Here is a 20,566-nt window from a genome sequence, read left to right as displayed (position 1 = left end):
GTGTCATTATAAAAAAAAAAGGGAAAAAGGCCAACGTGTTTCATTCCTCCGGCACCCCTGACTACAGGGATACCGGAGGCGGGCTGCTCAGGGCTTCCGGGCCCTCTTCAGCCAGAGAACGGGATTGTAAGGATGGGTAAAGTTAGGGATGGGAACGGAAGGAACGGAGTTAGGGTGCTGAGGGGGAGAGTACTGCTCCAGCATTCGCCTCGTAGATTTCAACATAATGCTAGCAAGTCATTATAAACCCTCTAAGTAACATCTACAAAAAACCTTGTTAATTCCCTATGTTCGGTTTGGGAATATTCACCCACTATCTCCACCTGCTCTCTCCATAAGAAGCACATTGAAATATTTTGCGGGAATCTCATCGCATAAAGAACCCTTTATAAATGTTATATCGTAACCTCGATCGTAACCATTACGCTACTAAAAATACTTATATCCTGTGTTGACAGTACAACTGCAATTTCATGGATTTTAGTTTATAATGTATTGATGGTGATGGTGTTTTCGTTTTTGCACATGATTTGATGATAAATATATATTTACGAAATAAATATCTACATTTTATCTGACCACTTGAGGTTATTTTTTATTGTATTTAAACAACAATATACTCTAGGTCTCCTCGTGCATGAGATTGCAGCCTGTCTTTCTGTCTCTCGATAAATTTATCTGACTGATAAGCGTATTGACTACGATTTTATCATCATTGGTATCCATACACTTAATTCAGAGAGTAAAATCACTAGGAGGGAGAAGGCCTGGAATTAGTATAAAACTGTGGATATCCTACCACTAACACTAAGTAGAGCGTTCGCAATACTACAGCTTAAAAATGAAATTCGTGGGTTTGATTCTTATCCTAGCATTGGTAGCTTTTCAAGTAGCGTACTGTGCTGATTGCGTGTGCGTTGAGAAACCACCATGTGCTAAGGGATTTAAACCAATGTAAGTACTATTTTTTTTACTATTACATTATATTAATCCGGTCTTATTATGTTACATTTATAAACCGTATTATGTACAATATCATTTACATTATCCGCATAAAAATACGAGTTTGTTTCCTTTTATAGCGAGCCATGCACTACCGCCGACGGCAAATCTGGAGCCAAGTGCTGTCCGGAATAGTAGGTAGCAGCAATGCTTTCCAGCACATTTAGATGGGAGGAAAACACAGTCTACACACAATTTTTTTTATTAATATGTTATACTTAACTTGACTGTGTAATTAACAAATTGTTAGCCAATTGAATAAAATATATATTAAAAATTGACGTTTAATTTAAGTTGAATAGAGCAAGCACATCACAAGGTTAGAACCTCAGTTTTTTTTGTAGAAGAAAGATATGTGTGAACACGTAGATAAAACAAGATTATAATGAAAATATTCTTTCTTTTATTTGTCAGAAAAAATACACTGACAAATTTATTTAAAACGATTACTGAAACTCTCAATGCTAACTGATCTATGTAAAAATATTCATTGTTGCTATTTATCTGAACACTCCTCCTCAAAACTGGCTTGTTAGTCCTCCAGTCCATTCAATCGTCGAAACTGTTGAACTCGAACGCGTACCACAGGCTTGGTGGTGAGCAAATCAGCCGCCATGATTTCCGATGGACAGTACATGAACTAGATTACTCCCCTTTGATACAAGTCCTTGACAAAATTGTACTTTGTATCAATATGTTTTGTCCTGTTACTAAATTTTTCACTATGCAGCATTTTCAGACAAGACTGATTATCCTCGTTAAGCTGTATATTTTGAACGTCCTCGTCGAGATCATGTAGAAGTCATTGAATCCATATTGCCTCTTGTGATGCCTCCGACAAGGCGACAAATTCAGCCTCCGCAGTTGACAATGAAACACAGGTCTGCTTGCGGCATGCCCATGATATATCGGGTGTTTTTTTAAGCATGATAGAATTTTCCATCGCGATGGCTGTGAAAACAGGTGTCAGTTTGCTCATTATTAATGATATTTAAATTTAGTATAGTGTGACAAATCATCATGAATAGACTCACTCTTGAACAACGCTATCAAATTATTCAAATTTACTTTGAAAATCAGTCATCGATTCGCAAAACGTATAGACGCCTTCGTGAATTTTACGGCATACATAATCGTCCATCTGAACTATAGCCATTCGTCGGAATGTGGAAAGATTACGTACCACCCTTTCTCTAATGGATGCAGTAACACCAATATGTGGAAGAAATGTGCGCACTGAAGAGAATATTGCCGCTGTAAATGAAAGTGTGCAAGAAAATCCAAAACTGTCTCAGTAGGTAGGGCTTAGTAGACCATCGATTGTGGCGTTCTGGGCTTTAGAGCAGTTGCAAGTTGATTTCAAGAAATGGACCTGTCAAGTGGCCACTCAGGTTCTGCGATTTGACGCCTCTTGATTATTTCCTATGGGGCTACGTAAAGTCATTGGTTTTTGTTAATAAACCAGCAACCCTGCACGCCTTGGAAGCGAACACTGTTCGTACGATTAATAACATAATGGCACCAATGCTCGAAAAAGTTACCCGAAATTGGACTGACAGAATTCGCTTCGTCAGAGACAGCCGCGGTGGCCATATGCCTCAAATAATTTTTAATATTAATGTCATATTATGATGTTTCCAATAAACATAGATTTTTTATTCAAGAGCTGTTTTTTGTATTATTTTATTCAAGTTTAAAATTCTATCGGGCTTAAAAAACACCCTTTAGTACCGCCGCAGAATTTGAATAAAAATCCACTGTTAGACTTTCTATCATTTCGGCATTCCGCCCAATCCGCATCAGCATATCCAACCAAACCAGAATCATCGGCACGACTGCTTAGACGAAGCTTCAAGTTGATCGACCCCTTCAGATATCGTACAATTCTTCGCAGTTCATTCCATTCACGCTGCGTAGGATTCGACAGTTTACGACTGAGAATGGATACAGGAGCAGCTATATCTCGCCTGCTATTAACAGCCACGAAAAGCAATTTTCCCACCAGCTGTTGGTACTCCGTATTATCAGGAAGTGGCTTGTCTTCAGTATTTGGCTTGAAATATCCCACGTCAATGGGAATCGGAGATGAATTAGCATCCTCCAAACCAGCTGACTTCACGATATCCGTTACATATTTTCGTTGCGAAATATGAAAATCCCCAGCATTATCGCGTTCCAATTCGATACCGACGTAATTCCGAACCTCTTCCAAGCTCACAATCTCGAAGTTTCTCTCTAATATCCTTCCGGCCAACGTGATGAGTTTTTCTTCCTCACTAGCAATGATTAAATCATCTACATAAACTAGGATGTAGCATCGTTTCCCATTAACCTGCTTGCTATACAAACATGGGTCAGCTTCGCTTCGCTTGAAGCCATCGCCTACCAGTACTTGATGAAGATTATTGTTCCACGAACGAGCGCTTTGCTTTAATCCATACAGGCTCCGTTTCAAACGACGGACCTCTTCAGATACTTTGACGATGAACCCCGGCGGCTGTCGCATGAATATTTCCTCCTCAAGGTCGCCGTTTAGAAACGCTGTTTTTATCTCATACTGCCTTACGACCATTCATCGCTTTGCCGTGACTCACTTCCGCGCCCGAAATGTTGTTTCACGAACAACTGGTGCGAACACTTCGTCGTACTCCTTTCCATATTGTTGATTATAGCCTAGAGCTACTAGTCGTGGGTTTAACCTTATTACCTCGTTATTCGTATTTCGCTTGAGTTTAAAAATCCACTTACACCCCAACGTACGTTTTCCACATGGGGCATCGACCAACTCCCAAGCGTCACAATCTCGGATTGATTCAAGTTCCTCTAGCGTGGCCTTCCTCCACTTGTCGCAATCTGGTCCAGACAGCGCCTCTTTCACCGTTCTCGGCTCCTCCTGAACTCCAGTTTCTGCCGCACAAGCGTATCTATCAGGCATTTGTCCTTTCGTTGTCCTAGCAGACCTTCTACAGGTATTTTCTTCAACAATAGGAATTGCATCTTGGCAGACGTCTTCTTCATCCTCATCCGCTATGGGAACTTCGTGTTGCTCACACTCAGATGGATCCGTTGTCAAAAATGGAACAATTATTTCGCTTTATGAAGTGACACTTTCTGGAGATTGCACAGAGCCGAAGCTGTTCAAAAATTTTACGTCACGGCTTATTGTAATTCTTCCTGTCGACACATCCATCAAACGAAATGCCTTCGACACCTCGCTATATCCCATAAACTTCAACTTTTTCGCTTTTTCGTTTAGTTTACTACGCTTTTCTTCCGGTATGTAGCAGTAAACATCAACGCCGAAGGGATGCACGTTATGGCTTCACCCCAGAACCGGTGATCAAGTCCGGCCTCGATTAACATACACCGAGCCATCTCTATTAGATACCTGTTTTTACGTTCCGCAATGCCATTTTGTTGTGGCGAATACGGTGCGGTGAACTGACTGGCAATGCCATTTTCTTTCAAAAATCGTTTAAAACTTTCCCCAGTGTACTCACCTCCATTATCTGAGCGAAGTATCTTCGGCTTCTTACCGAATTTGGTGTTGACCATCTCGACGTACTCTCGTAGCTTTTCCAACGTTTCCGACTTTCGTTTCAGGATGTAAACGACTGTACATTTGCTATACGGAGGTATACGCCGTATATACGCAGCAATCCACAGTTTGCACTGGGAAGCCCTCACATTGTACTATGAATTAACGTCCTTTGGCTGTATCCTGCTATAACTTAAGTATAACCGTAATATAACACTTATGATAACACATATGGTATAGGTATAACCTTCACCTTACCCCGCAGGCGGCAACCTACTTACACTGCAACACGTGCATTTTTAGCGCATTTTTGCAAATTTATTTGTAAAAAGTAGCTTTTAATCTCACTTTGGCTGGCTGGCTGGTTGGCTGGCTGTCTGGCAGCAAATGTGGGCGCGTAGAAGAACTCTTGTAGAAAGGCAACGGGTGTACGTGTATCTACAAGGCCGTGTAATTTGTCAACCTTAGGGACAGGGCTACATGATGTGGGGTTGCCGACATCTGGGGGTGCACGCGGAAAGTGGGAAGCGGGTACCGACAAAGTGAATGTAGTAGCCTACGACAAGATCTTTTATTGATGGTTGAGTCAAAAGTGGCTAATAGAATACTGATCTGCTAACCAAAAATGCGCTGAAGTCCCTTCGATCTCACACGAGGACTTTGATAATTTTGTTATCCGAACCGTACTATTATACAATGCGGCGGTTGTAGAAGTGAACTTGTGCGGGATGTTACGACTGTCGCTGTGAATGCTTTCAATATATGGATGTTGCAATCGAGACCATAAAAAGTAATATTGTTTCGGTAAACAGTTTGCCTAAATGTGCCCTTTATATTTGTTTTATTCTAATTCCCTAAAAGTAGAGCGACCAGCGTATACTTTGCCATTTTTTTACAGGTAAACAAACAGGGGAAACAGCCTGTTTTTCAATAAGCTCTTATTTGAAATCTGTTTATTTGAAAGTTGTTTATTTTGAAAGCTGTTGATTTGATAGCTGTTTATTTCCAACAGAATAATAAACACGTTTTCACGGTAGGTATTATATATGTAGTGATCGAAACCTTTCTTGAAACGGTCCTTTTGCACATCCGCATCCTTATCATCAAAATGAGGATAACTACTCGCCCTGTCAGCGTTTTTGGTTACAGGATATACCTATAAGCAGCCACTACTGACCATAGAAAACAAAACTTATCATTGTTTCGCACATTTACACCGCCCTTCTTAGCGAGTATAAACGAGGGCATTTTTATGTGCGGAAAAACCACCGCTGATAGGAGTATAATTAATAATATTGATTTTGAGATAGAAAACTCGATCAAACACCACCCGGACCGGTGAAAATTTGGCTTGCAGATTATCAAAAACGTTCTCTTTGTATCACTTTTTAAGATTTATACGGATATCAATTGTAGCATTTCTCGTTTGAAATGTTTTCAAATCTAAATTGAGATCTTGCGGGTGGATAAAATTACATGCCAGAATTACGTTTACCTTTAGCATTGAACGTTTTAGCGCCTCACCAATTTTGCGCGCAATGCTGTCGCACGATTGTTTTAGAAAAACTAAAGGATCTTTATGAGTGAAATTTACAATGACGTCGGTAATCAAACGACTTTGAAACAAGAATCTAATGTGTACCAGGCCAAAGCACGTAGGGGCCGATTTTTTTATCGACGATGATGTCGTTTATTCCACAACCCTCCTTTTTTATCGAGATATTTTTTAATTGCGCTCGAAAACATTTAAGTTGAGCTAAATTCGCTTCGAGTCCTATTGGGTTTTCATTTACCTCATTATGAAGGTGATTGGGAATTGCCTTCTCTAATAAACGTATGTTAGAAGTGATTATTGAAATATGTCGCACAATATCAGATTTATTTTACAATAATTTAATTTAATTTCGCGTTAGATTAACGATGTTGTTGCTTAAACTTGTAACAGATTCCACCTCTACCTATAATTAAAACTGTTATCCTATATAGTTCCTTGAAACGAGAAGAGATGCTTGCAAACACGGTGCTGCGACAAATTCCAAGAGCGGCAGGAAATACGTTATCGTATCTTACGAAATGCGATATACCTACAGATACCACGTCAATATGAGATCTCACGGATTAAAAATCATTTATATGTTCATCTTCCAAGTAAATTAATGAATATTATCATTGTTAAACTGAGGTGTAGAATGGTCTCTGCTGTCTTTGCTATCTTCTGGGAATCTTCAATGTTGCAGGTGTTCCACGGGTATTATTTGCTAACACTATAGTTTTGCAAACACCATGGAAATGTACGTTTCCTGGAAAGCGTGCAGGTGTCAGGACAATGGTTGATATGTGTGTAAGAACGTCCTTGATGTTATTTCAGAATCACTCTTTTGCTAACTCCAACAAAAACCTTCACATATATACCTAGGGGTAGTCATTTTGCAGCACAAGTGTTAATCTGCACGTTATCGTCATGTCTTCAACCAAACGCGCCAACAACAAGTTGACTTTAAAGAAAAGTGCAACGAGTAAGAAGCCTTACATAAATGCCTGTGGAGGTGGTGGACGCTCAATCTTAAAGACCGCCTTAGAAAAACCTACAAAATTATCCGATGGTGATGTGATCAACCCCCCCACGGAAGATGAAGAAGGACATCCGGAAAGGTAAGTTGTAAACTTGTATAATAATTGAGTTCTCGCTCTCCACCATCCATATAGATACTAATGTTGTATTATTTTATTTTTTATAGAACAATAGCTACCACCACCACTACCACCACCACCACCACAAATGAACTGGAAGATTTCAAGGGAAATTTCAATCATGTTTACGCTCCTCCAATTACAACGATTCCTCCACCTCACATGAGACCACCGGTGATAGATCCCAGACATGGCCAGCAACAACAACACCAACAACAGTTAAGGTACAAATTATTGTTCACGAAAAAATAAAATTTCTAATACATATATGTTTTACAGCCCGTATCCATCAGTACAAATATTGGAGCATATTATAATTCCTGCGCCGCTACCCCAGGCAAATACTCAAACGCAGCCGTCAGAAATGGTAGCTTTACATCCACAATCCGCGATGGGTGACATGCATCAATTTCCGTAAGTTTACTCATTACTGTACCTCCGTTTATGTGGAAATACTTATTTTATTGTTACGTTACAGAAATAATCCAGCTCAACAACAACCAAATTTACCACTACAGCTACCTGTAAATAACGGCGGCAACAATCACTTTCAGTAAGTTACTTTTATTCTACATATAATCTATTTTTAATATTGTTTCTCTTATTGTTACAGTGCCCCGTTGCCTAGGGGGGAAAAAGATATGCAATTACTAAGAGAATTTTATGAACACGTCTCGCCGCCGTCTTCAGCAGCCATCGACCGAGAAGAGGCGCCACCACCACCACCGCCGCCGCCATCTCATGAATCGCCCAGATGGCACGAGCCGTCCACACCCCAAGAGCTGGCGATGTTATCAATGGGGTGTCTGGAGAAGATGCTGACAATTTTCCAGGCCAGACAAAGAAATTCCCAACTCCAGACGGAGCGTTTAGAACGGGAATTGGCTGCATCACGGCTTCAAGATGAAAACCTGCATCGAGACATGAAGATTATTATAAACTAGCTGATCCGACGGACGTTGTCCTCTTTCCTAGCTATGCATACTATGTTTACCACGTGTTTAACCACTTACCAAAAATGAATATTGGGTAGGTATATCAAACTTTTAATATAAAAGGCGTGAATGCGGTGAAATAACATCGACATTTCTCAAAAAACTCACTGAAATCTGGATAAACTTTCCGATCGAATTGACAGCACACAAATTAATTTTTTGACGGATATATGCCGATCGATGTAGCTGTTAAAACAATTGCTGCCGCACCGTCAAACGCGCGATGTTTAAATAGTCGTTAAGTTTTCTCCAATTTTCCAATTTTCTGCGCGATTTTCTTAGTCTTTCTTGCCGTAAGAACCTTCTACACAGTATTAGAAAACCTTAAAAAAAAAGATGAATGAAATCGGTAAAGTCGTTCTAATGTTATTGCGTGACCAGAAAAAACAGGGGTTCATTTTTATATACAGGGTGGTGCCTAGCGCAACGCAGCATAGGGATTTCAATGGTAATTTCTTTATAGTCAATTACTAGCTCCCCTAATTATTTTAGAGCAAAAGTCTAAATACGTTTTTTTTAGAGAAAAAAATACTGCATCTGTTCATGCTATTACTCATAATTTTCCGTTTTTCAAAACCGTAGAAATCGACAAAATAAAAAATTACATTTTTATAAATCAGTGATGCTTTGGAATCTTTTAACAAACTACAAGCGCATCGCATCTAAGTTATCGTTGTTTGACGTCGAACGATTTTCATATTTAATTCTGTTACAACTATCCGATGCAAGAAAAAGCGGCAATTGGGTAATGTTTTTTTAGAGAATGTATGCTGCATCTGCATCAGATACTATTTGTTTATCTTTTTCCGGAATCAGAGTACCTACATAATCGAAGAAAAAAAAATGATTTGAAGAAGATTTGTTCCTAAACTTATATTCGGATTTTCCGCTACTGCAGCTAAAACGTTGAATGTATTGTCGTTTTCCTGATGGTTTTGACTGACATTTTGAACGTTATTGCACTTGCAGTTCTTTAACTAATTTATAAACAAGTATAAATTTAGGTGATTCCAAGGCATATTTGATTTATTGTAAAATGAAACTTTTTATTTTTTCTATTTCGGTGTCACAATGATGATTTTGTACAAAACAGTTGTACAAAGACAGTGATTATAGTCGTTTTTTTTTTGGTAACTCATCTCTTAAGTTGGCAGTTACTAGTTAGTACAAGTAGGTACTTCGTTGGGTACTTCCATGTTTGAACTCTTTATAACTTCAAAATGTCAGTCTTACTACGCTGCCAACCTAAAACTTAACGGCATAAAAAGTGTTCCCAACATAAAACATGTTAGTTCTAATGTTCCCTATAGTTTCTGATAATGATTTTTTTAATTAAATTAAAGCACCGCGTCGCCACTCGTGCCACAAGATAGTCGTATTACAATAGGTCGCATTGTAACACTTGTCTTTCAATATACTATTGTCGATTTCTACAGTTTTGAAAAACGGAAAATTATGAGTAATAGCATGAACAGATTCAGTATTTTTTTCTCTAAAAAAAACTTATTTAGACTTTTGCTCTAAAATAATTAGGGGAGCTAGTAATTGACTATAAAGAAATTACCATTGAAATCCCTATGCTGCGTCGCGCTAAGCACCACCCTGTATATGTATGTGTAGATCTGTGGTTTTGATTTCATCAAAGTGCCTACATTGATATTTCATTTACCTGCTTTCGTAAATCAGAAAGTTACCATTGCGCATGCGCAAAACAACATTTTGAAAAACGTCGTTAATTTTACTTATATTCCTAGTGTTTGCGTATACAGTTTCATTTAAATACCTATCTTCATAAATAAAAAAGTTAGCATTGCACATGCGTTAATTCAAACTTTTGACACTGCGCATGCGCAAAACCAACAAATATAGGTATGTACGGAATCCTTGGACCAAGCCCTATCAAATGAGCCATATATCGCCCAAATCAGTTCAGTAGTGTAGAAGGAGTACGTGTGACGGACGGACAGGCGACAAAGTGCAGCCAATAGTGATTTTTCACCTTTGCACGAATTGGTTTGCCGAATAAATCTATTGTGCAGCACTCCGCCAGCCTTGGAAAGAACATATCGAGATTTTAAGCACTTTGACTATCAGGTATTTGACCGCGACTTAAGAACTGTCGATTAGAACACAATTTACAATCTTCCTACCATAGATGATAAAGTGCAGTTCCTTACTGTAAATACTTATTATACATTTACTAGATGTTCATGCTCCAGTGAAAACATCAAAGTTTATAAAACCATTCGTTCCTTGGTTAACGGATATCTTGCAGATTATGATTTCATTTCACTAAGAAATAAAGCACTTCAACGCTTTAAACGCAGTGGATGTCCTAGTCATCGGGAACATTATAAAACTCTGCGTAACCTAAAGGCGGATCCACATTGGTAAATATTTGCGTTGTGTGTTGAATTCGACACAAATAAGCCCGTGTGCGCCGAAAATTTTGTCTACGTGGACTGTGCGCCACACGAAAACGGTCGCAAATAATTTCGTAACGAACAACGCACGCTATTCACTATGCTGCCGGTTTTCCAGTCATTTCAAAGAAATTTGCGCTGCAAAGTAGTTTCAATGTGGACTTGATTGCTTTTAGTCCAATCAAATTATCATAATACCTTGCATCAGATGTGTCACTTCTATTTTTTTTTAATTGCTAGGCTGAGTATGGATGTCAAAAATCCAAGTTTTCGACATCCAAAAACCTGTGCGAGCAACGCAGCACTCGAAAATAATTATTAATTAATTACTTTTTGCGCGATCGGTCATTTCTGACTATTTACCATGGGTGTTTCCATGACAGTAGGTAGAATTTACCAGTTGCTATGATTACGACGACGTCAAAATTACTTACCGATCTAAAAACAGAACAGCAAAAATACTTACCGACGCCTTTTTAAAAATCAACAGTCTTACATTACATTTAATCTTTAATTATTGTTAGGTACATTAAACGTACAATTTGTGCTGTTGTTTCCTATAGCAAGACGCTCGCATAAAGTCATAAAGGAAGTTCAAAGCTAGTAAACTACATCAGACACATGCACATTTTTATGAAATTATTAACTTCAATTTTGACAAATAAACTGGTTACCTAGTGATATACACCATACCACTTCGATCATTTCGATTTATTCTGCTCGTTAATTTCTTAGTGCATATTTATATTGGTTGCATAAATTTAATTTCGATCGCGCAAAAAATGTTATAAGCACGTCGAACGTTAAGGGTTACCGTTCTCAGACAATAATTGGAGTCGTCGCTTCGCTCCTCCTCCAAACAATTGTCTTCGAACGGTAAAAATCCCTTACCGTTCTCCATACTTAATATACTATTGTGTTCGGTGTTATTCAAAAATGTAAAAGGAAAACAGTTCATTACAGGTATGTGGCGTTCTAAATGTCGTCATCAAGGTAGGTACTTTGAATAATCGCTTTGATTCCAAATACATGAACAAGGCGTCGGGTTCTCAAAGTAAGCGCTTTTCGTTTACCTATACGTGTCTGGTAAATGTCACAAGCGTACCTATATTAGTATCCACTAATTAATTCAATAACTGTCAAATTTCGTACTACCTTCTATGCATTTGTCTTCACTTTTAAGTAAGTTATTATAAATTCTAAAAGCTTTACGGCCCAATTATACACACGCACCTCGTGGAACTTTTAACTTCATTAATGCAAACGTTTCTTCCTTCCATCGGAAATTTACAGTGTCATTCAAGGCAGACTCCTAAAAACTGAAATTTAATAAAGAATATGCTAAGTGCAATAAAAAACGATTCTCGTAAAACACATGAACTTTACTTACACAATTTTTTTCGGTCTGGCTTCGTAAATAAAATTGTAGTGCCCCTGCTTCCCGTTAGAAAAACCGCAACGAGTAGGCACGCACGTACTTACCCGCTGCCATTTGCTAAGGCAACTCCAGATTTCTTGGCCTTCGTCTCCTGTCCCCTCTGTAAGTACGTGTTACAGGGCGCTATTCTCGCCACCAGGAGCACGTGTTAGATGTCTTCTGGCCTGGCCTTTCTGGTATTAATGTGATAGTAGCAGGTACACATTTGATGAATTGCTAATCAGGGAAAGCAAATGTTGAAATGCGTTTTTCTCCATAAAACTATCAGTGAGCACAGTTAGTTCGCCGAGAAAGGTAAACCTACATTACACCTACCTATTTGCCTTTGTTAATTTTTTAACATACCTGCCTAGGGTGGTAGCGTTCATAGGCCTAGCCCAAGCTGACAGTGAACTCAGTTAGTCCATTATTAAATTGATCTTTAAAACGTAATACCGCGGACCGCCTTTTCCTAGATTTAAAGCTTTTTGGTTGCGTAAGGCATTATGCTTATCTGGTTTGGCATATGAAACAAGTTAGGAACTTAGAGAAGACGAGTCTGTGAATGTACTTCCACCAGATATTTTAAGCCTGTTAGGCAAAGATGACAATATGGAAAAAGTGTTTTCCGATTCACACTCTAGCTGAACAAATTGTTGAAATTGGGATTATCAGAAGCAATAAAAACATACGATTGAGTCAATTGCAATCTCCGGCTCTGGTTTTGTTATCACTTTTAATTAAGCAAGGAAGCGGATAACATAAATCTCGCATTAAAGTTTGATTTTAGATATCGTTGTCTCCAGTATTTAGGGAAACACCACTTACCGCAATAGAATAACTAGCCAATCACTACGGAATGCGTCAAACGTTCCCACAACTCTAATGTGAAACGCGCAATTCTTCGTAACTCCTGCATCTCTGCGTTATCTCTTCACAGCGACAAAACACGTGCGTTAATTAATTTTCGCCTGATAAGACTCCTTACCGCAAACGACAAAATGTAGGTAACCTTTATAAAACACGCAAATTCGACCAGATGTGTTTTACTTCGAACACCTTATCTAAATTGAGTAAATTATAAAGGAGGTAAAATTGAAATAAGAATTATGCATTTAAAAAGATTTCTAAAAGAAAAAACACTGGGATACAAATTCAAATGAAACGAACCAACTCTGTGCTAATTTCGTAAATAATGCCCCCGGGTTTATTTAATAAATAGAAATATTCCTATATACAGTGTGTCCCGCCATTATTTTTGGCGTTTAGACCGAAATCTGTGCATCTAAAAGATGCATATTATATAATACTCATTCACCTCAGCCATAAAAAATATTTGTTTGCGTTTCAATGGTAGGCTACTATACGAATTAAATAGTTTACCCTTTGGGTTGAGCTGTATGTACACGCACACCCAGTTGTGAGCCTGCTTAGAGAAAAAGGCTTAGTACTTTCTGTTGTTTCTCTAGATGACTTTCTACTTAGGTAGAACATACTCTTTCGGAGAACAAAATAGTGTATTAGCAAAGAGTACTGTTACTCTTTGGTATTAGCAACGTTCCATTACTGTACAAGAGTGAAAATTTGAGAATTTTAAAAATTTATTGGCTCTCTACTGGATACAACCCCAGCCATAAAATACGGGTTTTTGATACACAAAATTGTTTGAACCTAGCCCTACGCCGAGCCTGCAGAAATTATGAGATTAAGTTGAGTCATTGAATATTAATTTTTCACTCAACGATTGAGTCTCGATTCCTTCACTCAACGGTTGAGTCTAGTTCCGTTCTTATATTCAGATATCAACAGCCTATTCGCATATTCCAATGGAGCTACAAGGAAAAATGAAGGAATGTAGCAAACCGATGCTATAATGATGGGATATATTAATAATGGTTACCGATTATGGGATCAGAGCGAGAAGGAAACATAACAGCTCGAAAAAGCTATCGAGAATAAGGAATGAGAAGAGGCGATAGAAGACGACATTTTCAATCTCAAGAATACCAAGACGTGGGATTTAGTACACTACCGCACGTGGTTGTCACTTATTAAAGAACTGTTGCAAAGTAGTATATAGGGAACCATATACAAGTAGGAACTTGTCTTGCACTTCTCTATCATTTCTAGGAACCGATTAACAGTACTACTTAATCAAATGAATATCAAGTTCAACAAAAATCATGAAAAAAAAAGAAATTACAAGTTTATGCTTTGTGTCAACAAATCTCAATTTCACCTGTCGTGTAAATTACAAGAAACATTTGAGAATGAAGCAAGATACCAAAACTTCTCTTCAGAAGACACATTTGTAACATCAAGTAATCAAAAATCCATTTCTCCTAAAACGAACGATTGATAGACGAAATGAATGGTTTGACGCTTTGTGACAGGTCTTTATTTATTTACAGAGGTCGAAGAGAAAATATTAAAAAAGGGAAAGACAAGGAGGTACCAATGGTACTAATGCTACCGTACCATTAGAACTTGCCTGGATTGTTCTCTTTTCGGAGACGGAAATTGCGCAACAAAAAAATTATAAACTTCACAAGGATTAGATTAGACAACATGATTTTTATGAAGTATGTGATAAAAATTATCTAAATAGCCAATAATGAAATCGCGAAGAGAAAAATATTATTATCGATCATCTCAAAAATGTATGGCGTGCTGGGTCCAATAATGTTCATTAGCTAAATATTGATTCAATTGCAAATTAGATGTGATGACTGATGAGGCAAAGAATTGCCTATAACAGGTATGTAGGATTCTAGATGATACAAAGAAGAACCTTCCGGCAGTTTCAAAATTTAAGGTACATGGTTTTTGCGATTCGTCGCAAAAGGTATGTGGAGGGAGTCTAAAATTGCTCACGAATGAGGTCCGTGAAGTTGCTCCTGGAAGTTGAACCAATTGTGTCAATTTACAATGTACCTGTTAGTTTTTAGTTCTGGCAAGAATGACGTTAGTTTCTCTTTGGTACTAATGTTATCCCAAAATCAAAATTGTCCGGGCGTGTGCTAGAATTGTTAGTTCAGAGGTAATTTTGGATAAAGATTCGTTAGTTTCTGTAAGTTTTGATTAAACCGTCGTTTGTTTTTCCTTCTTTCTTGTTAAAAATAGTACATTATATATCAAGGTAGAGAAGTACAGTATTATTGCCTGAGCACCAAAATTACATCTCGAGGCGCTTGCGCCGAGGGGTGTAAGGTGCGAAGGTAATAATAAACTTCTCTACCGTGGTATATATACGAGGGCTATCTTTTTTTCAAGTTCCGATTGGCTGTCAAATAAAAACAAAGGTAAGTATATACAAATATTTATTTACATACGCAGCTACAACCTTACTCTACTTTTCTACGTAATCGCCAAGGCGATTTAAGCATTTCTCATAGCGGGGCACTAGCTTGATAATACCTTCCTCGTATAAGTCCGCCGCCTGCTCGTCCAACCATGTTCTGACCATGTCTTGGAGCTCCTCTCCTGTTCTGAAACGTGTTCCTCCTAGAGCTTGTTTCAATTTAGGAAAGAGATGAAAATCGCTTGGAGCCAAGTCCGGACTGTACGGTGGATGATCAAAAACCTCCCATCGTCGGTCGCCACAGACTTTCTTCCCTGGCCGCCTTCATCATGCACGTCAGTTCGTCCTTCTTTGAACTCCCGGAACCATTTCCGGACCATACTGTCGCTCATGAAGTTGTCACCATACACTTTGCTCATTCTCCGGTGGATTTCCGCAGCGTTATGCCCCTCAGCACAGAGAAATCGAATTACAGAGCGGAGTTCGCACTTGGCGGCAGAGTCGATTATGAATGACATGTTTACCCTTCACTGTCGTGGAGAAAACTGATCGGTCAGCCTAGCTAAAACTGCTAGTGGTGGGGGAAGCCTACTATTCTCAAAAACCAAACTCTCATTCGAATACTCCTTCCTAATTTTACGTACTGATCGATCGGAACTTGAAAAAAAATAGCCCTCGTACTATGTTTTTCACTACTAGCACTTGAAATCCTCTAAATTTACATATTATATTGATAAGACAGTGAACGGTTGGACATAATTTCTTGTTTATTAATTTAACATGTCAATCAAGTACGTAGAAGTACAAGTCAAACAGGCCGTATTTTGTTCTGTCATTGAGATATTTTCAAAGAGTAATTTCGTTCGAATTTTTTCAAAATGTGATAATTTTAGGTATGTAATTTCTCTGGAAATGGCGAATGGTGGCTATTATTCAATTAAGAGAACTTGTCCAAACGTTTATTGAGCGAAATTTCGGGTTGTGTTTTCTAAAAGTGACAGCGTGACAGTTCTCATTATTGATTACTAGTTAATAATGTTTACATTATTAACCACTTTGAACAAATGCCGAGAAAGCCTACTTTACAAGTGGAAAAAAGGTTAATAATCATGTCATCAGACGCTAGTAGTGAAAAAAAATGTATAATATCATCTTAAGCTTTTTCTGTGTTTTTCTGAACGACAAAAATGTAGAACCTCTCGCCCTTAACCAACACATAGGTTTCGACACGTTTTGTACAAACGCTTATTATTATTTTGTCACCAAGGAAGATTGAGCGTATCTTCATTTCTAGTTGGTTGACACTTTGACAGATGGATGTACGGATCATAATTACAAATTGAAACTCAGGGTAGAGCCTTCGCTACCTAACAGAGGCAAATAAGCCACAATAAACATAATGGGTGAGTTTACACAACGTCAAACAATGTAAACTAGCAAAACACACAATATGAGGCTAGGATGGATGTTCTTCTTACCGATACTTGCCTAATTGCTCGCCAACTATAGGTCTTCCGTTGGACACATCGCTGAAGACTTCCCATTGTCCGTTTTTTGGTACGTCTTGTGAATGCTACGTAATGACCCGGTAGGTAGGTAACGATTCCGGAAAGAATGTAATTTTTCCAAAGAATTAACATCTCCTCGGGAATATCGGTAAGCGTATATTCTATGTCACTTTCTGCCTCTAGCTCTGGTACCGTTAGGTAATCGACAACTATGAAAAGATGATTTCCTAGCTCACATGAAACAGTTGATTGACTTTCGCATAACAATATGACAATATCGATTTTGAGTTTTCCTGCAGTTTTCCTAATTCGTAAGGTAAATACCGGAGTAGTATAGAACAACTTAAAACCTTCTGCAGGGGCACCTCTAAAGAGCATTATGCGGGTCACTCTGTAATTGGGGGTAAGCCTGTTGAGGGCCTAGAACAAGAGGGACAATAAATAAAATAAATGATTTTCCGCTTTCTTCACGTATTTGTTTTTGTATTTCTATAACCCATTGGCGTATACTACGACCTTCTTCACATAAGTCACCATCCAGTTCACATAAATTCTGTATAGTTGCATTGTCTTCATTATCGGAGAGTGAGACTAGTAATTCGCCTTTAATTTTCTTAGACAAAAATCGAAGACTTTGTTCCATGGGGCATGGCGATAAAGTCACTACTAAAGTATGAGAGAACACTTTCTTAAAGGTTTTTAATGGTGTACTTTGTACAGCGCAGGAAAAAATCGTGAACTATTTTTTTGGATTCGTCTCTCCATATACTCCACATTCTAACTGCATGTATGAAGTGCGCAACATCTAGTCTTATAAAGCATGGATGTAAAGGTAAGCGGCCATCACGTAAGTGACAAAAGCGTTTGTCCAAATAGTCGCGTAGATCCTGACATTGCGCAAAGGATTTTACAACCGCTGCTTTTAAAGCAGAAGAATCGTCAACGATGACTCCTGAAGATCGCGGTGCTCCTGCTCTCTGCCATTCGTTTAACCAATTGAATATGCAATTAGAGTCCTGTTTTTCTGTAAGCACCACCGGTAATTTAATTCTACAGGGAAGAACCTCTTCGTACAAAAATATGTGTCCTGATGATCCTTTTACTCTGGGTATTTTGGAGACTAAAGCCCTGTTGCATCTATGCAAAGGATAGCATAATTTCGTTGGGAGAATGATTGATCTATATAAATATAGTTGTGATGGTGTAAAATAACGAATTACAACCTTGTCCAGTGCAACATCGTGAATGGATCTCGCGTAAGGCTGTGTATGCTTCATTGTTCTCCCTTAGAAATGTTTAAATTGTTATTGTTAAATTGTTGTTTGGCCTTTCTAAGACGTCCACATCCTTAGCATAGGTTCAACATCGCCTTGTTCCATAATGTATCATCGCTTTCCGTGGTTTTAGGGATCCTTGCAGGGATATATTAAAAAAACTTAAAATTATGCCACTACCATGCATATATATTTACCAAACGTTAATCCATATTCATAAATTAGTAAATTCAAACAAGAATGTGTCAGACACGAGCAATCACGGTTATGCCACTCGTCACTGTAAGTTACTTTTACCCGTAAAACGTAGATTATGAGTATCAACAAAAAACTCATTGAATGTTGCACTTTACAACAAAGTCGATAACAAATTAAAATCTCTGCCACTAAATTTGTTTAAAATACAAATCAAAACATTTTTATTAAAGATCTGTTTTTACAGTATTGATGAGTACATGGCTGCCCCTACATGCACAGACATGATTTTTTTATGTTAGTACCTATTGTGAATGTGACGTAACCAAACAATTTTTAAATTGAATGGGTTTAATAAAAGTTATTATTATTAGTTATTATTATTAATGTAGGTACATCTGACTGCTTCTTTCGGTATCCACTACCTTGAAACTTCATCTGCCATTTGGGACCGCTCTACTCCAACTAAAGGTCTCTTCAGAGAATGCAAAATGTTTCTTGAATTATTTGATCTCCATTCCAATTTTACACTCTCTCCCTCTACTGGTCTACCCAGTATCCTACCAGTAGCATCAGCACCACATTGTCGACAGTAGGCACTTATTAGGATGTATTCTTTACAAAATAGTCGATTTGGTGATACTCTACTTCTTCGTAAAGTATAAGGGCATGGTATTTTATGTCGGGTCCACAAATTGTGCATAATTTCTCGTTCCCATTTGCGAAAAGGAAGCGTCAGAACAGTTTCTTCTTATGCTGATTCTATCTTTTTATAACGGTTGGTACCGACCTTATGTTTTGCCAACTTTGGGGACGAAGTATCAAAATAAAAGTCTGCTTGTGGGTTGAATTTTGTGAAATGGATGGTTACTTATGTGAAGAAGGTGGTAGTATACGCCAATGGGTTACAGAAATACAAAAACAAATACGAGAAGAAAGCGGAAAATCATGGACGTCCAAATCCATATCTATACTATTTTCCGAGACTTGCGGACCGACTTATTAGCATATCGGATACCCCTATAGACTACTGTTCTTGCCAAATCTTTTAATTCTCCACATTTAACCGCATCAACTGCAACAGTAGAAAGTGATTTCAATGGTAGTTGGGGAAATGTCGCTACGCTACTTCGGAAATTGCCCCAAGGATGTCCTAGTGTAACAATGGAAACAAGATGTACTAGACCCGAAAGTAAAATACATGATACATCAGAGAAGATATGGTAGTTTTGGAAAGCATAAGCAATATGAGTATTCTCTTAAATGAAGGTTTTATTGCACTGCAAAAATCGATATTGTCATATTGTCTATATATATGAACTCCACTTTATAGTACCTAAGACAATCTCACAAACAAGTTGTAGCTTTGTTTATTCGTTTGCAAAGGTTGTAACTAGTAGAAAATTGTTAAACATAGCTAGGCAGGAGGCAGGTTATTCCTAATGTCCTCAATGAGTTAATATCTGATATAATATATATAATATAGGATGAAATAATATTATTTACTATAGGTACCTAATTGTTATTAAATATGGGTTTAAGGTTTTGAAAAATAAGTACGGTAAATGCTTGTTATTTCAAAAAATCCATACTGGCGTACGATCGTTTTAATATACGTTCAGATGAAAAGCTGTGCGATGTGATGAATTCAAAGCTCTAAACCAGGCGTGGGCAACCTTTTTTTCCAAGGGGCCAAAATAAAATTTTTCATATGCGCCACGGGCCACACTTGAAAATCCAAATAAAAAGTATGTTTAAAGAAATCAATATTTATCTATTTCTTTTCGGTCTATATCTATTTTTTTCTTTCGTAAAAATCATTAAAAAAAACAATAAGTAATTACCAGACGTGGATAATAAATCCTCATATTCAGCTTGTATCCAAATTTTCATTTATGCTCTTTAAGATTTGTTGCAATATATGGCTTAAAAATGTTGTTTAATCCCAAAACACCTGTCCTTGCACCCCGTATATATCGCTAGGAAAATTCTGGAAAATACCTGGCGATAGTTCTGAAACCAGACATGCATCTTTAACTAGGCTTTTAAACGCCTTGGAAGCTTCGGATCGCGTCCACTAGATGCTGCAAGTGTAACATAATCATATTAATTAATTAATTAAAATTTTAAATGTAACTTGTGGGCCCTATGAAGTATTAACTCTGAATTATGTTAGCGGGCCGGACAAAACTTATCGGCGGGCCGGATCTGGCCCGCGGACG

The 20,566-nt window shown here is 38.0% G+C and overlaps 2 protein-coding genes and 1 long non-coding RNA gene across 3 annotated transcripts; 2 read left to right on the top strand and 1 right to left on the bottom strand.

Annotated features, from left to right (window-relative positions):
* The first annotated feature begins 771 nt into the window (after window positions 1-771).
* On the top strand, window positions 772-1,279 carry LOC116167418. Its single transcript, XR_004144525.1, has 2 exons — window positions 772-954; window positions 1,083-1,279. It is a non-coding gene; the product is annotated as an uncharacterized LOC116167418 (long non-coding RNA).
* A 5,684-nt stretch (window positions 1,280-6,963) lies between these two features.
* On the top strand, window positions 6,964-8,175 carry LOC116159072 (proline-rich receptor-like protein kinase PERK9). Its single transcript, XM_031471972.1, has 5 exons — window positions 6,964-7,192; window positions 7,279-7,455; window positions 7,511-7,645; window positions 7,710-7,784; window positions 7,845-8,175. The coding sequence occupies exons 1-5, from the start codon at window positions 7,002-7,004 to the stop codon at window positions 8,173-8,175; spliced, it is 909 nt and encodes a 302-aa protein (XP_031327832.1). The 5' UTR covers window positions 6,964-7,001.
* A 7,240-nt stretch (window positions 8,176-15,415) lies between these two features.
* LOC116159064 (protein GVQW3-like) lies at window positions 15,416-15,885 on the bottom strand. Its single transcript, XM_031471961.1, has 2 exons — window positions 15,650-15,885; window positions 15,416-15,554 (listed from the first exon to the last, which is right to left on the bottom strand). Exons 1-2 carry the CDS (start codon window positions 15,883-15,885, stop codon window positions 15,416-15,418), a joined length of 375 nt encoding a protein of 124 aa, XP_031327821.1.
* Between the last annotated feature and the right edge of the window lie 4,681 nt (window positions 15,886-20,566).

Source organism: Photinus pyralis, unplaced genomic scaffold, assembly GCF_008802855.1.
Source record: "Photinus pyralis isolate 1611_PpyrPB1 unplaced genomic scaffold, Ppyr1.3 Ppyr1.4_LG1, whole genome shotgun sequence".
NCBI classification, from domain to species: Eukaryota; Metazoa; Arthropoda; class Insecta; order Coleoptera; family Lampyridae; genus Photinus; species Photinus pyralis.
Note: the sequence above shows the minus strand (reverse complement) of the source record. Positions and strands in the feature narration are given on the sequence as shown.